We start from the raw sequence: 14,410 nt of genomic DNA on the forward strand, positions 1-14,410 counted from the left end.
TAGATCCTACTGTTAGCAGAGGTGAACACTGGCCTGCAAGGGCAAACAAAATTCTCTTTACTGACGATTGAAGGCCAGATTAAATCTCTCTAATCAGCACACCACAGTGCCTTCACTGGGGTGGGCACTCATGAGAAGAGCAGTGTGTAGGCAACTGTCACCAACAGGCACTTGCCTTCAGCCTCCTGCCAACAGTTACAGCAGTACTAAAAGCAGTTACGATCCTGGAGCAGGATGGAAGGCTTTGTGAGGAAAAGACTAGGCTCACAAATTTTCATGTGTAAACACAAAAAAAAGAGAAAAACTAAGGAGGGTGAAACAAACACCAAACCCTTCTTGGAGACTTCATGGTATTCCTATGCTTAGGAAGATTTTTTTCTGAAAAACAGGGAGTGCATGTTGCCATCTACTATTCACCGGCAGACTGTGGGCATTTCAGAGTTCAGCTCTGGAGTCCTCTGTACAAATTAAGTGAACAGAAAGTATTTTCTTGGTGTTGACCTGATAATGAAGACATTAAGCATCTCACCTCACATATAAATTCCAACTGACCTTTTCAAATCCGTGATTCATAACATTCCTTCCCTATAAGCAAAAGAAAACTAGCAACAAGATATATTCAGACAGACCAACACAAGTTAGCAGACCATTACTCCTCACCACTCAGCCCTTCACCCGTTCCAACATGCCAGAGGGTGGCAATTAGTGTCTGACATGCCCTGAAATTTGGTGGCATTCTTCCTGATGGCTTTCCTACTTCAAACAGTCTTTGGAACCATTCTAACAGTTTTCTCTTATGCTTTTTTGCTTCCTATCACTGAAATTAGCTCAATATTTCAACTATGCATGGAAGACACAGCTTACATTTCCCCCCTTCTATGTATGCTTATGTTCCGCTAGAATTAATGGACATTACAGTCATGGACTGAGTACATACCACTTAGACTTCCTGAATTAAATACAGCAAGATCAAATGTTCCAGCAAAGCACAGCCATATAACAAATTGGGCTTCTAGTTTTCCGTACTACTTCTTTTAATATACCCAAGCAGTTTTTTAGGGGCCTTCCAGCACATTTTATTACTCATATACCACCCCAGCCCCAGTCCTGCAATGTGACCTCTATAGGCAGACCCTTTGGCATATCCAGAGCTACTTAAGGGTCTATGAATGTACTGCAGGATCTGACTCTAAGTATACACCTCTTTGCTTTCCAAAGTCTGTCCCCCCACAGGTGCATCAGACCGGGGTAGATCAATGGTAAATTATCTCAAACTGACATTAAGAGGAATCCTGCAAAGTTAAAAAATATTTGCATACATTTCTTTAAATAAATATCCTTATATATGCTTTTGCTAGCACTCAGTATTATTCAAAGTGGAATCTCTCATTTTTTATTATTTCAAATTTCATTTACACAGTTTACACCTCTTGTTGACAGTTTTGCCTCTCTCTGATTACAAAAAGGTAAATGCTCAACTCTCTCACTTTTGCTTAGTTTGTTCTCTGCAGCCTGTAGTCCACAGTCTTAGAAGAACGCTGTAGGGTCCTCTCAACTGCAAACAAGTCAGAAACTGCTCATCTACTTTAAAAAAGAACAACTCTTGAAAAAGTAAATCATTGCAAAAAATTTTACTGCCTTCTAAGCTGGAAAACACAGTTTTATAAAACCTGTATTTGACATGATAGTCCTTTTTATAATCCACTCACAAGCCATTTTAAATTACCTAAGCCTGCTGGTGACTAGGATAGATGTTGCAAAAGAAACTCTGAAATTCTGGGAGGTCAAGTTTAAGTAAAATCCAAACTTCATCCTTCAAAAAACCCTGTAAATGTTTTACACATTGAAAAACTGATCTGTGTTTCTCCTCTGAGGGATGGTTCCTTTGCTTTCTTGCTGTAGGTAGCCAGCTCCCACCCGCTGTTGAAATACCATTTGCAGTTTCATGCAAGCATTAGAAGTAATGGGGCGAAGACTATTTCCACTATATTGTGCATTGAAAATCCTAAAGCCAGGTACCAGGACAGCAGTTACAATTTTGGGTCAAATGCCAGGTTCTATCTTAAAAGAACGCCACCCAAAAATTAACTGTGTTTAAAAAAATTATTTACTTAACACCCAGGAGGGTCAGATGGCCACAAGGGAAGGGCAAGCCCCTTCTTTGCAAATTTGAAAACTTCCCATGCAATCAAGTAACAGAGCTGTCACATTTATTTTTTCCACCTGGTCATCAGCATGGCTCATGTTTAATACAAACGCATATATTCTGAGTCATCGTCAGAAATCTCCCATATAAGGCAGCAAATTTGTTAAGCACCAAAACCCCCAAAATTTAAAAAAAAAAAACCCAAACCAAATCAAAACAAACAAAAAACCCCCAAACTGGTAACTCATGCATCTCTTCTGTGCACTTGTTTTCTTTCCAAAGAAAATGCTATTAGAACCCCAGCAGTCCTGTACAGGCAGCATCTATGGGAACAGGAGCTGCCCTGTTGTTTCCACAGGCCTGCAAACGTGCTTGCAGCAGGTTACATGGCCATGAAAGCCAAAGAGACATTCCCTGGAACAGAAATCTGAACCTTGCAAATGTAAAAAACATTTAACAAAAGACTCAAGCGTTTTGCATAGTGGGAAGGAAAGCGGCTCCTTTTGTTCTCTCCAGGTACGTCTACTTTACTTCCTTATCTGACGATAATGAAATAAATGTCACTACCAGCCACAGTCTTGGTCTCACAACCTTTCCAAATTATAAAGACTGAGGAGTCCACCACCACCGTGTGCTAGCTGGTGGAGGTGAAGGCAGCTTCCCCTGGAGCTTTTTGAACTGTCATCTTCACTAGTACCATAGCAATGACAGCATAATGGCTGCTCAGCAGAGGTTGGTGAATAGAACCTTCAATTAAGTGGAGCACAAGCTCATTACATTATAAACTGCCACATTTGTTATTGTTTCTGCTGAGATGGCCAAAGACAGAGTGCACAGGGCAGATGACCTATTTGCCTTACTCCTGGATGCAAAACAGACAAGACAAGATCAAGATCTCTTGGTACAGCAGTGGAAGGGGGAACATTTATAATGATGGATTTCTCTTCCACTCCCTCCTAACAGATAAAGAGACTTTTGTTTTGCTGATATGATCCTAGCACCTTTCACAGGCAATACATTTTTTTAAATTAAAAGGACGAAAGGCAGAGACATTGAGCACTCCGTATCTGGTCAGTAGATTTCTGTCCGAATCAATAAAAGGGTGCACAACATATGGAAAGACATTTTATTAACAGCAGAATTAAGATGAATTTAATGAGGGCTTTATGTTACCTTTTGCGTTTAAAATATTTCAGTCAGCCATCAAAAGAAGTTTATTCACACTGCTTTGATAAAGGTTTAACCCTGCATCAGAAACAATTAAAAAGTCAGCATTTGCCAGCAGTTACCGCAGTGGTGTGTAGCTTATTTTGGCATTCAGGCTGTTGCTAAATCCTCCTCCTGCTTCCTCCACAATAGTGATGTGTGGCCTGTGAAATGAGCCAATGAGTCAAGGTGCCACAATCTGTACTTGGGAGGGGGTGGAGGAAAGGAGAGGGGTGGGAGGGAAGGTCTTTCTTCTCCTCCAATTCCCCACAACAGCCTAGATCTAACCTCCTGCAAAACTCGATCTGTCTGCTACTGTGGAGGGTAAGGAACCTTTTTAGCAAAGACACAAGCAGGCATAGCCTGCTCTATGGCTTTTCACTCCACTTCTCTCCACTGAGGGACATATCCAGCATGAAGACAGAAGCTGCTGCGACACTCTGTGCTCCAGCTGTTGCTCTGCTATGACCAGAAGAACTACTACAGAAAACACTGTAGCCCCCTGCCCTCTCAACCTGCTTCAGGACTAATGGTAGAGAAACAGCCAAAAAGGTTTGTAACTGGCAACCTCTTTCACTATTGGGCCTTCTAGAATTCCCGCGTTTCTTTAAAATTCAGCCATGTTTTATGGGTTAGGAAGATGGGGTCAAGCTCTATAAAAAGCCTTTAAGAGGACTCAGTCAAGCCCTTCCCATTCTGCTCTCCTTGGGACTCCTTGACCTGGGCCAGAGCACTGAGCTGGGAGTTCTTGCATTCAGTGCATAAAGTCGCCAGTGCCGGATCTGGGCTGCTGGCACCTCCCAACCCACAAGAACCTCTCCTCCAGCCAGAGCAGGGGGCACTTTCATACCCTGGCCATGTGTCCCTTCCCACCACAGCTTCTTTTGAAGGAAATCACAGATTGAGACACATGTTTAGCTTGTAACTAAGAACAAACATTTTCTTCTTCTTAGCATTCTCTGGGTCTCCTCTCTACTTGTTTCCCCCAAATCATGATCTGTGCTGTAGCAACCTGTGGTTAACCTACCAGTTAAGTTATGGTAATGTTCCTGTCTCTAGTGTCTGACTCCCAATCCACAGTCTAGACCCATTCCATGTTCCATCAAATTCCAAGCTCACCCATTCCCTAAGTGGCCTACTAGATTATCTTCTCCATTGCTTTCCAACCTAGTCTTAACAGACTTTAAGCTTTATATTCACTTCTTGCACCTTTTCTTGCTTGTACGCCCTCAGCTTAGCAACATAAAAAAATCTCCTTCCTTTTTGTGTGCTGTCATCTCTCCTTTACATCACATACACACTCTGAAACCTTCATCACACACTGCTCAGAAAAAGGACAAAGCCAGGAGTTGCTTTTAATTGAAGGGAAAAATTGAAGGCAGTCCTTAAAGGACTTCTCAGATGTCCTGATAAATACTCCAATAATAAAAAAGTAACTTTCCATGAGAAACTTTAAAACACAAAACACCATTAGTGCTGAAACTTCATCTTTTCTGTACCCAACTAAGCAGAAAACACAGTAAGTTTGAGCTGCAGAGGGCACAGGAATGGAATACAGGAAATTTATGAGCTCCCAGAATTAAAACATTTCTGCAAGAAGGGTGGAAATGGTTTGTGGTGGGTCCTTTATGGGAGCAGGAAGGGCATACAAACAACCTTAAAAGATCCATCAGGGAACACATTAAGGAACTGGCTCTGTGCATGGTCTGGGAGCACAAGAGACGTCTCATCATCCTTGAGCTTCTCAGTGCAAGAGTCACTGAGGAGCCTCTACCCAGATGAGGCAGGGACAAGCACTTTCTGACTATTGAGCAGATGAGGAAGAGTGTGAAACTCCATCAGAACAAGGAGTTGAGAAGAGCAAAAAAACAGGGTACAAACTCTAGGGTACGTACAAAAGGCTTCTAGTTTTCTTTATGATCCCAAGTTTTACAATATCAGGTACTCTTAAAGTATTACTCCCAATGAGATATCCACAAATAAATTTCATTCTAAACTGCATTAAATAAGACATTCTAGACTGAATACTATTGTACAAAAGAAATATTTGTAAATACAGTACTACACTGAATATACTCCCATTAAGACAGCTCTATGCAAAGTTATTTTTAAAACTAAAGTCATTTCAAAAATATGCTCTATTACGATAATACAGTGTTCTAGTTCTTATGACTAGAAGGCAGACATATACACAAACATTTATATAATAATGACACATGAAAGGCTTCACATGCTATTTACTATTGTGCTCACATAGTGCATATTTTCAAGACTCTTTTCAAGCATTTATCAAATTCGTCACAACTGCTGGGAAGTAGTAAGCTAGGTATTTTTAAGACTATTTTAAATTTAAAAATCTATTTTTGCTCAAAATTAGTATTTGCTATTTTTTTTAATTTAGCTTGATAGAAATCAGTTTTAATTTTTGCCCCCCAACCAGTTCTGAGGAACAGGAACAAGGTCTCATCTGAGACCTTGTATGACATATTTAAACACAGAGCAAATTTTTATATTCAAGATATAAACCCCAGAAAATAGGGATTTATAATGAAAACATTGACAGGCATTTAACCATAGCCATACTGGTGGTTTATGCTATACAATATTAGTCTTACTTTTATTTTCATTCAAACCATGTGAACAGACATCTGTAGTAGTACATCTCTGGTGATACACATTACGGTAAACTATGGGGAAGTTATACATTATGGAAATGATATCTCTGAACATAGAAACATACAATATGAAACATTTAGACATACTTAAGTCACACAAAGTTTGACAGCAACTACTATACTTGAAACACACAAGAATAAGGTCTTTTCTAGACTTTTTGTTGTTAAAGCCATATCTGGCAAACATTATGCACACAGATAATTTCACTGACATGAGCAGTTTGAGAGTTCGGAGGAACAAATGCACGCAAATGTTTAGAAGATCTGCTTCTGAAAGTAATCCTTTATGTTAAAAGATTACTAATAAAAGTCCAATTTTGAGACCCAGTAATTTTGTCTTCACTATTCATTTCAATTTTATAAAAAGATATTATATTAAAATTAAGTATTAACAAATATTTAATAAAACAAGTTACGAAAAACTATACTATAAATATTTACTTAATAAAGACTTACACCATATGCCCAGCACCATCTTCATACAGATGCATTGTAATTTCATCTAATCCTAAGAAAGTATGGTTTCCTACTAGTAGTTATTTTAGTAATTAAACACTTCACAAGAATTTAATATTACCTAGGACTTTATTATGCAGAAAAAAAAAAAATAAACCAACCCTAAGTCTACCCCTGTAGTTTCTTCATCATTACTTTAACTTAATTTTACAAGCACCATAATTTTCTTTGATCTACAGGAGAGGAAAAGCCAAATTATCGCATGCAAAAATGTGATGTAAGCAGCACAACATTCAAAGTGTTAAAGAAATAAAAGATCTTTTTAAGAAATGAGAACCCATAATAATTAAAAGACACAGCAAAGCAAAATAAGCTATCTTTTTACTTTATAGGTTGGTGGTCTGCTTCAGAAAACATGTACATGGAATCTGCATAATCATTATTTGTATCAGTTGCTTCTTGGTATGCATTAAAGCAGCTGACGTAGTTTTTACATTAAACATTTGATGGGCGTTGTTGTGGTTTTGAAGTGGTTTGTTGTTTGTTTTTTGTTTTTAAGACTGAATTTCTGTAAACTAAATCCCAACAGGTGCTGAGTGCATCCTAGATTTCCAAAGAAATTCAGAGCATTCGACTTTAATAAAGTGGGCTCAAGGAGCAACATTTCTACATCACGCAACAGACACAACAGAACTGTAATCATTACTGGCAGTGAAGAAACCTTGAACCAATGTGATGGTAGTCTGTGCACGAGCATAGAGTGATGTGATTCTTCCCAGTGCTCACGCTTTTCTTAAAATACCTGTAAATGTTCCTAAGCTCTCAGGGTGTACTTTCTGTGTGAATAACTCCTAAATGGGAAGCTTTTCATATAGTCCTGGGCATGCATAACAGCAAATGCCTAGTGCCACCTACTGGGAGTGCCTGCTCCTGCTCGGATTTGCCATTTTGTCTATAAAAAAGGTTATGAGCAAACAGTGCACTAGGTTTGCACACATTGAAACGTTTAGTCCTAACTTCAGACAAAAAAGTATTTTTAAAATACAATTTGGAAGAACAGACCTGCACTCCAGGTGCTAATATACAAACAGAAAAAGAGCAAGTAAAAACACCTCACTAGCACAAGTGATCCCATGTAACTCATACATGCTTACAAAATAGTGGTTCAAAGAAGAGACAGAACGTCATCTCTATTCTAAAATACCTCCCAATGGTATTTCATTAATTTAAATTTTTTTGGGGGGAAATGTCACTTATTTCTGATCTACGACTATATATTAAATATAAATTAAATACTGCATTGTGTTAGTTTGTCTCTTACAGAAAGGACAGAGGTATCATTCCAAGCACAGAAATTGAAATGATACTTTCATTCAAGTCCTTGTCCTGCAAATATTTAACTGCACAGAGTTTAAAATGTTGTTTGAAAGCCCCATTTGCTGCTCTGCTGGCACTTCGCTCCTTTACGTTGTGTGGGCAGGGGTTCCAGAAGGTTCAAAAGTCTCATCCCATATGGAATTTGCCACTGAATTAGAAGGCAACCAAGCTCCACACCGTCCCAGACTCAGTGGACACATGGCATGGTGGTATGGTTGAAGGACTGCAATTCACACAGATCTGGATGGTGGGAAAAGTACTAACTCAAAGTGTTATGTTATAAAAAAATCATGAGAACTCGGGGTATTTTATGTATATTCAGAAGTCAAAGTCACAGGGCATTGTGGCATTTAAGCAGATGTTGGCTCTACATCTCATTCCCATGTTTTATTCGATACATGCTATACCATTTACTTGCAACGCTCTAAATGCACCACACACACAAAAAACAAACCAAAGGCAAAACAAGCCTATATTACTTTATAAGCATCTGGGGAATTTAGATTACTCTTTAAATATGTAAGATATGTGATTGTATATTATTCCACTGTTAGCAGATGAATTTGGGTTTATTATATATAAATATCTCTCTCTATATATATATATCTATAAAGTAGTCAGTGGAACTCAATCCATTAATGGTTGCACAGTTAGGGATCAAAGGGAATAAACAGTAGCGTTAACTTTTTAATTCCAAAATGTGACTACTGGATTATGACAGAAAAACAATTTGACAAAACAGATAATGCTTTGCAAATAGGTACACAACAGCAAAACCTCCCATGGGCTCTGTGTGTTTCTAGCTGACCAACTTGGGATCTCCTTTTCAGAGTGGGAATAAAATGGCCAGAAGGCTGTGTGTCCCCAGTTTAAGGTAGACACTGGCAACATGAGCACACATCAAAAGGAACAAAATGACGACTAAGGAAATTTGCTTACCCTATATTTTTAGGGTTTTAAATCTGGCTCAGCGGCAAATATAACGGGAAACCAAGGTCAAGCTGACACAATGTGGGTTATTCTCTCTCTTCCTCAATATGTGTTTGCAGCTCCTATTAAGGTTAATGGGAGTTTTGTGCACATGTGGGGGAAACAGAACACAAATGCTGCAAAAATTGGACTCAGATTTAGTTCAAATAAAGTGTAATCAGCTTTAGAAAAAACCCATCAGCTTGAAAATTGATCTCTTATCACTGAAAAAAATCTTTAAAACATCATCTCCATATGCTTGCTAAGTCCAGCTCTGGGAAAAACTGCTCATAACATTCTGCAGCCTTATGAACGAGTTGTGAATGCAGCACAACACCCAAGCTGGTTCTCTTTTGAGGCTTCAAACACTGATCAGCCAGGGCTGTATCTTTTTTATTTGGGTGTCAAGAAAATTCTTAGTCATGTTTAAAATTAGCTCAGTGCAGCTTTTATTTTCTCCCACATAACCATGTACACTCACAATACTATGCGGACATTACAGATACACTTGCTGTTCAAGTGAAACACAAAATACTTAGGTTCAAGGTTTTCATCAATAACAAACTCATGGAGATGAGGTCTTATGGCACCCCTTCCAGACCTAATGGACAAACCTGGACCTTACATGAGAAGTACAGCTGCATCTGGGCATTAAATTGCATGTTTCCATTCAGTTATGTAGAGAAGTGTCACGTAACTAAGGATTATGCTGTCAGAGGAATAAAATAATTAACTTTTAAAATCTGCACACTTTTTGTACATAATTTTCAGTACAACATATTTGATTTATAATAAAAATGTGAAAAGAAACACATGGAGTGTAACTACAGTATACTACTAAAGATTTTGGGAAATGTTTTTAAGTCCTATGATTTAATAGCAATCAACATCCTAAATTCTTTTATGCATCTTTTTAAAAGTAGAAATGGCATTTAATAAAATATTTCACCATTTTTGCCAAGAATGAGGAAAATAATATAAAATTTAAGAGATAATATTTTGGACAAGGAAGTTAGCATTTCCAAACTTCTTGAAATCTCAGATATGAAACCCCTCACTCAAGCCAGTTACTTTTATCAAAAAAAAAGGCAAATAAACTTCTGGTTCAAAGGAAAATTTTAACAAACCACAGCAACTCATAGCACATTGTTTCCTGCAGCAGAGACACCCATTCCTACAAGGGCCTTCATTACGCATGACACAACAAGCAGCACCCATTCAACCTGAGGGAAGCCCACAGGCTCGCAGGGCCACTGGCTGGCTCTTTGTCACCAAATGCAGCAGGTTGAATGCAGACATCACTGTGATATCCTCACCAACAAAACCAGAGGCAAAGAACAGGGGCAAGAGCTGAGTAGGGAAGAAAAAAAAAAAAAAAGAAAAAAAAAGATGAGAACAAATTAAAACATCAAAAATGTTAAGATACAGTCACAGAAAAAACAATAATTGAAATTTTATAAGACCACCACATGGGAGCACAATTCTACATGCACTTTTCTTAGTATGTTTAGCCCATTTCTGATACACCATCCCCTACCATTTTGATATATATTACATAGTATTCGGTGAAACCATTTTATATGCTACAAAGTGAGAGGGAGGGGGCATTTTTATGAGGGGCATTCACAGCTGCTTTAGATACCCAACTGAGAGCAACTTGGGGGGTAGCAATCTAAGTGGTCACAAGTACAGAGGTACTAAGGAAGAAACCTTAGGACCGCAACTAGATAGCAGAAATCCTGCCTGGAACACCCAGGAATGCTAGGCAGAGCAAACATGTAGGCTTTTTCTATTTATTTTATTCAAAACAAAATCAGAGTCTGCAACATTTCTGAATAGTGAATGCTGGAAACCAGTCATTGCTAAAAAATTGTTCTTTTAATGACTTGTTTGAGGAATGTGACATTTCATTGTAATAAACTTGTCAGATATTTTAAAACCATGACTTTTCAAGGGCAGGAAATAATTCATGTTGTAAACTGTCCATGAGATACCTTTAAACAATCTTCCGGCCAGTTCAAATATAGAAAACAGAGAAATGGCACTCACAAGATTTTATTTCAGAAGGGTTTCATGCACAAATACTTATTGTTTTGTTCACCCCATGATGGGAGGGAGGAAATGCAGCTGCCTTATAGCCCAGCCATGTACAGCCATAGCTCACTTCAGAATTATGTGACAGGGGACCAGAGCCAACCCACAGCAAAGTCAGTACGGAAATTCTCTGGGATTCTCATGGAAGCAGGATCGGGCCCCGTGTGACTGAGAAGTGGCCGGGCAGGTCTCCCAGCCTCCTCCCAGGCCTTTCTTTTTGGTCTGTGGCAGCTCCGGAGCCGCGGCAGGCAGCGTCCAGCAGTGGCCCACAGCAGGCGCTATCCCAAGCGTTTCCCCAACGGTGAAGAAACTGCCCATGGTCTCATCCTGAAGAGTAAGACTCAGAGAGGACATCTGTAGAACACTCCAGGGAGGTGGTGGATGCCTCATCTCTGGAAACACTCAAGGTCAGAATGGACAAGAGTCTGTGCAACCTGATCTCACTGAAGCTGTCCCTGCTCACTGCAGGGGTTGGACTAGACGGCCTTTAAAGGTCCCTTCCGAGACAAACCGTTCTGTGACGATTCCGTGACTGTATCAAGCACCCAGCACTCAGCCGTATCCATTACCAAACCGGTCTGGAGCGTATCTGACAGAAATCTGCCCTCATCAACACGCCTGAACTCGGGCGTACCCAAACCAAACTCGCCGCAAAACCCTCGACCCCTCCGTGCTGCCCGACGGCGGGGGCCGGGCAGGCGCTGCGAGAAGGGCAGCCCGCGAGCACCTTCACACCTTCACACACAGACACACAAACCCGTCTCGCGTAGCAGCGGAGCTGCGCGAAAACCTGCGCGAACCCCTCCAGAGCAGACGGGCGGGACGCCAGAGGTGTGCGAGCAGGCAGCCGCAGCCCCACGCCGTCCTCGCTGCCGGCCCTGCCCCGCCGCCCCGGCCGCACAACAAGGCCACGCTCCGAGCGCCCCCCACCGGCGGGCGGCCCGCACCGCCCCCGGCCCGGCCCGAGCGAGGCGGCGCCGCCTGGCGGCCTCCGCCTGTCCCACGCCTGCGAGGTGCAGGACTGACCGCCCAGAGCAGCGCCGCCTCCCTGCCTCCCTCCTCCCCTCATCCCCCTCATCCCCCTCCTCCCTCTCCCCGCTCTCCCTCTCCCTCTCCCTCTCCTTCTCCTTCTCCCTCTTCCTTTCCCTCTCCCTCCCTCAAGTGTAAACAGCTTGGAGGACATTATTTGAAATTCCCGAGGATTATAAAATAGATCCTGGCCTCTTGAAAATGTCAAGTATTTCAGTGTTCACCAATATGTTGTTATTTACTCTCAAGTATTCATAAAGACTCAGAGTATATACAAGTCTGAAAGCCCAATAAAATATCACTGAGCATCCATGGAAGTGCTTTACTGCAGTTACCATATTTTATTCTTTCATTGCTGACGCTTTGATTGCTATTTCTATTTACTCTGTACATTACAGCAGTGCCCAGTAGTTCTAGTAGGAGAGGACCTCCCAGTGCCAGTTACTGTATGCACACACACAAACCCTGCTGCAGGGAGCTTACAGACTCCGGTAAGAATGGCTTGTGAAGAATCAGTAAAGAGAAGCGCAAAGTCAGACTCATTGCAATTCACATATTTGTTTGGAGGTGCTTCACCCCTGCTTGCCAGTTCCATGGGTACAAAGAGACTGAGGGAGAATGACAGGTTTGCATCTTCCCTCTGCTCTTTCTGTGGCACATGCAAGCTTGGCCATAGCATTCAGCAGGCTCCGGTGCCATGTTTATGCCTCAGACTTATTTAACAGGAACAGCCAGAGCACGACAAGAAACATGGGAAGAAGTCCTGAGAAGGGCAATGAAGTTGGTGAAGGGTCTGGAGCATGTGTCTTATGAGGAATGGCTGAGGAATCTGGGGTTGTTTAGCTTGGAAAAGGGGAGGCTCGGGAGTGACCTTATCACTCTCTACAACTACCTGAAAGGAGGGTGTAGCCAGGTGAGGTTGGTCTCTTCTCCCAGGCAGCTAGTGACGAGACAAGAGGGCACAGTCTTGAGCTGCACCAAGGAAGGTTTAGGTTGGACATTAGGAAGAAGTTCGACACAGAAAGGGTGATTGGGCGTTGGAATGGGCTGCCCAGGGAGGTGGCGGAGTCACCGTCCCTGGAGGTGTTTAAGGAAAGACTGAATGTGGCACTTGGTGCCATGGTCTAGTTGACAAGGTGGTGTTTGGTCATAGGTTGGACTTGATGATCTCAGAGGTCTTTTCCAACCTAGTTGATTCTGTGATTCTGTGAAAACACCATCCTGGGAATAGCATTGCTAGTGGTTTAAACTACCGTACCACACGTAGCCGACCCTTTCCAGGTTAAGCAAAGCCCACATGCTGGTGCTGGAGACACCTGCCTGAGCCCTGAGGGAGCCCAGCTGTGCTAACTCACAGCCCACCTTGCCACTGTCAAGGCTGGGTGGCCTGGGTACAGCCAGCTAACGCGACTGTCACACGCCTGAGCCATAGTGAGTACTGCAGTGCTGCACTTCCACCACACAGACTTGATAACCCCAACATCTTTATTGCAGCACTGCAACATGCCACTTTTCCGGAAGGATAGATGCTCCACAGAGGTCAGAACAGACCTCACAGTCCTGGGAAGGAGATTATTCTTTTACACATCACTTTTTGGTTTCACTGTTTGGTGGCTTGCGTTTTTTGGTTTTTTTTTAAACACATGCTGCTTGATGCGCTGCCTGCAACACCCAGAACACCGTTGGCTCCTCATCAGTTGTCATCAGACCCCTTGGAGCCCCTTCACTGCACTTCACCCTTTAACCTAGCACAACACGGATCTTCCATCTGTCCATCTTTCCTAAGATGGACACCATGCTCAGCGATAACTTATAAATAACTTATAAATAACTTATAGATACAGCTAATACAAATACAGCAGTAACTATGTCATTAGGTGGACTTCAGAAGCTGTTTTCTAGGGTACACATTGGAACTCCAGGAAAGCCTTCCTTTTAGGATCCTAATGTTGGCATATATGAAAGAACTGCTAGCTCTCAAGAGCTTCTATGTTGTCCATTGTGGACATTCAGAAATCCTAAGTTCAGCCCCAAAACAAACATGATTAGTTATAAAGTAACATAGGTGGTCTCTCAAATTTGTCCTTCGGAAATTAAGAACTTTTTATGTACTCAGGTTATGTTTTGTCAACCTCTGTCTGCAATTAGAAAAGTTTCTTCGGGGGAAGGACAACTTGGGAGATTAAATTCTGATATTACCACATCTTGTTTTTAAGAGCAATAATGGAAATATCAAGGATCTTGGGAGCTCATAACACTACTTGTTTAAATTTTTCCATATTCAGTGCTTTTCCTGACAACTCAGGTCCCGAATTCCTAAAATTACATGAGAATCCCAGCTCTCACAAGAAAAAATGTGAAGCTTTAGCTCTTTACAAGTAAATTAAAAAACCAGCCACAAATTCTTAAGGGAAGAATCAGGATTTTTTTCTTGCCCCAATAATGAGACCTTAATAGT

General features: G+C 41.3%; 1 protein-coding gene across 1 annotated transcript in view; it reads right to left on the reverse strand.

Moving 5' to 3' along the window:
• MSRB3 (methionine sulfoxide reductase B3) overlaps positions 1-14,410 on the reverse strand; it is an 84,136-nt gene that overhangs the window by 53,705 nt on the left and 16,021 nt on the right. The window contains 1 exon segment of the mRNA XM_027741477.2: positions 10,053-10,179. Coding sequence (XP_027597278.2) covers positions 10,053-10,179 — 127 coding nt within the window.

Source organism: Pipra filicauda, unplaced genomic scaffold, assembly GCF_003945595.2.
Source record: "Pipra filicauda isolate LSUMZ 115617 unplaced genomic scaffold, ASM394559v2 scaffold93_size3172892_pilon, whole genome shotgun sequence".
NCBI lineage: Eukaryota > Metazoa > Chordata > Aves > Passeriformes > Pipridae > Pipra > Pipra filicauda.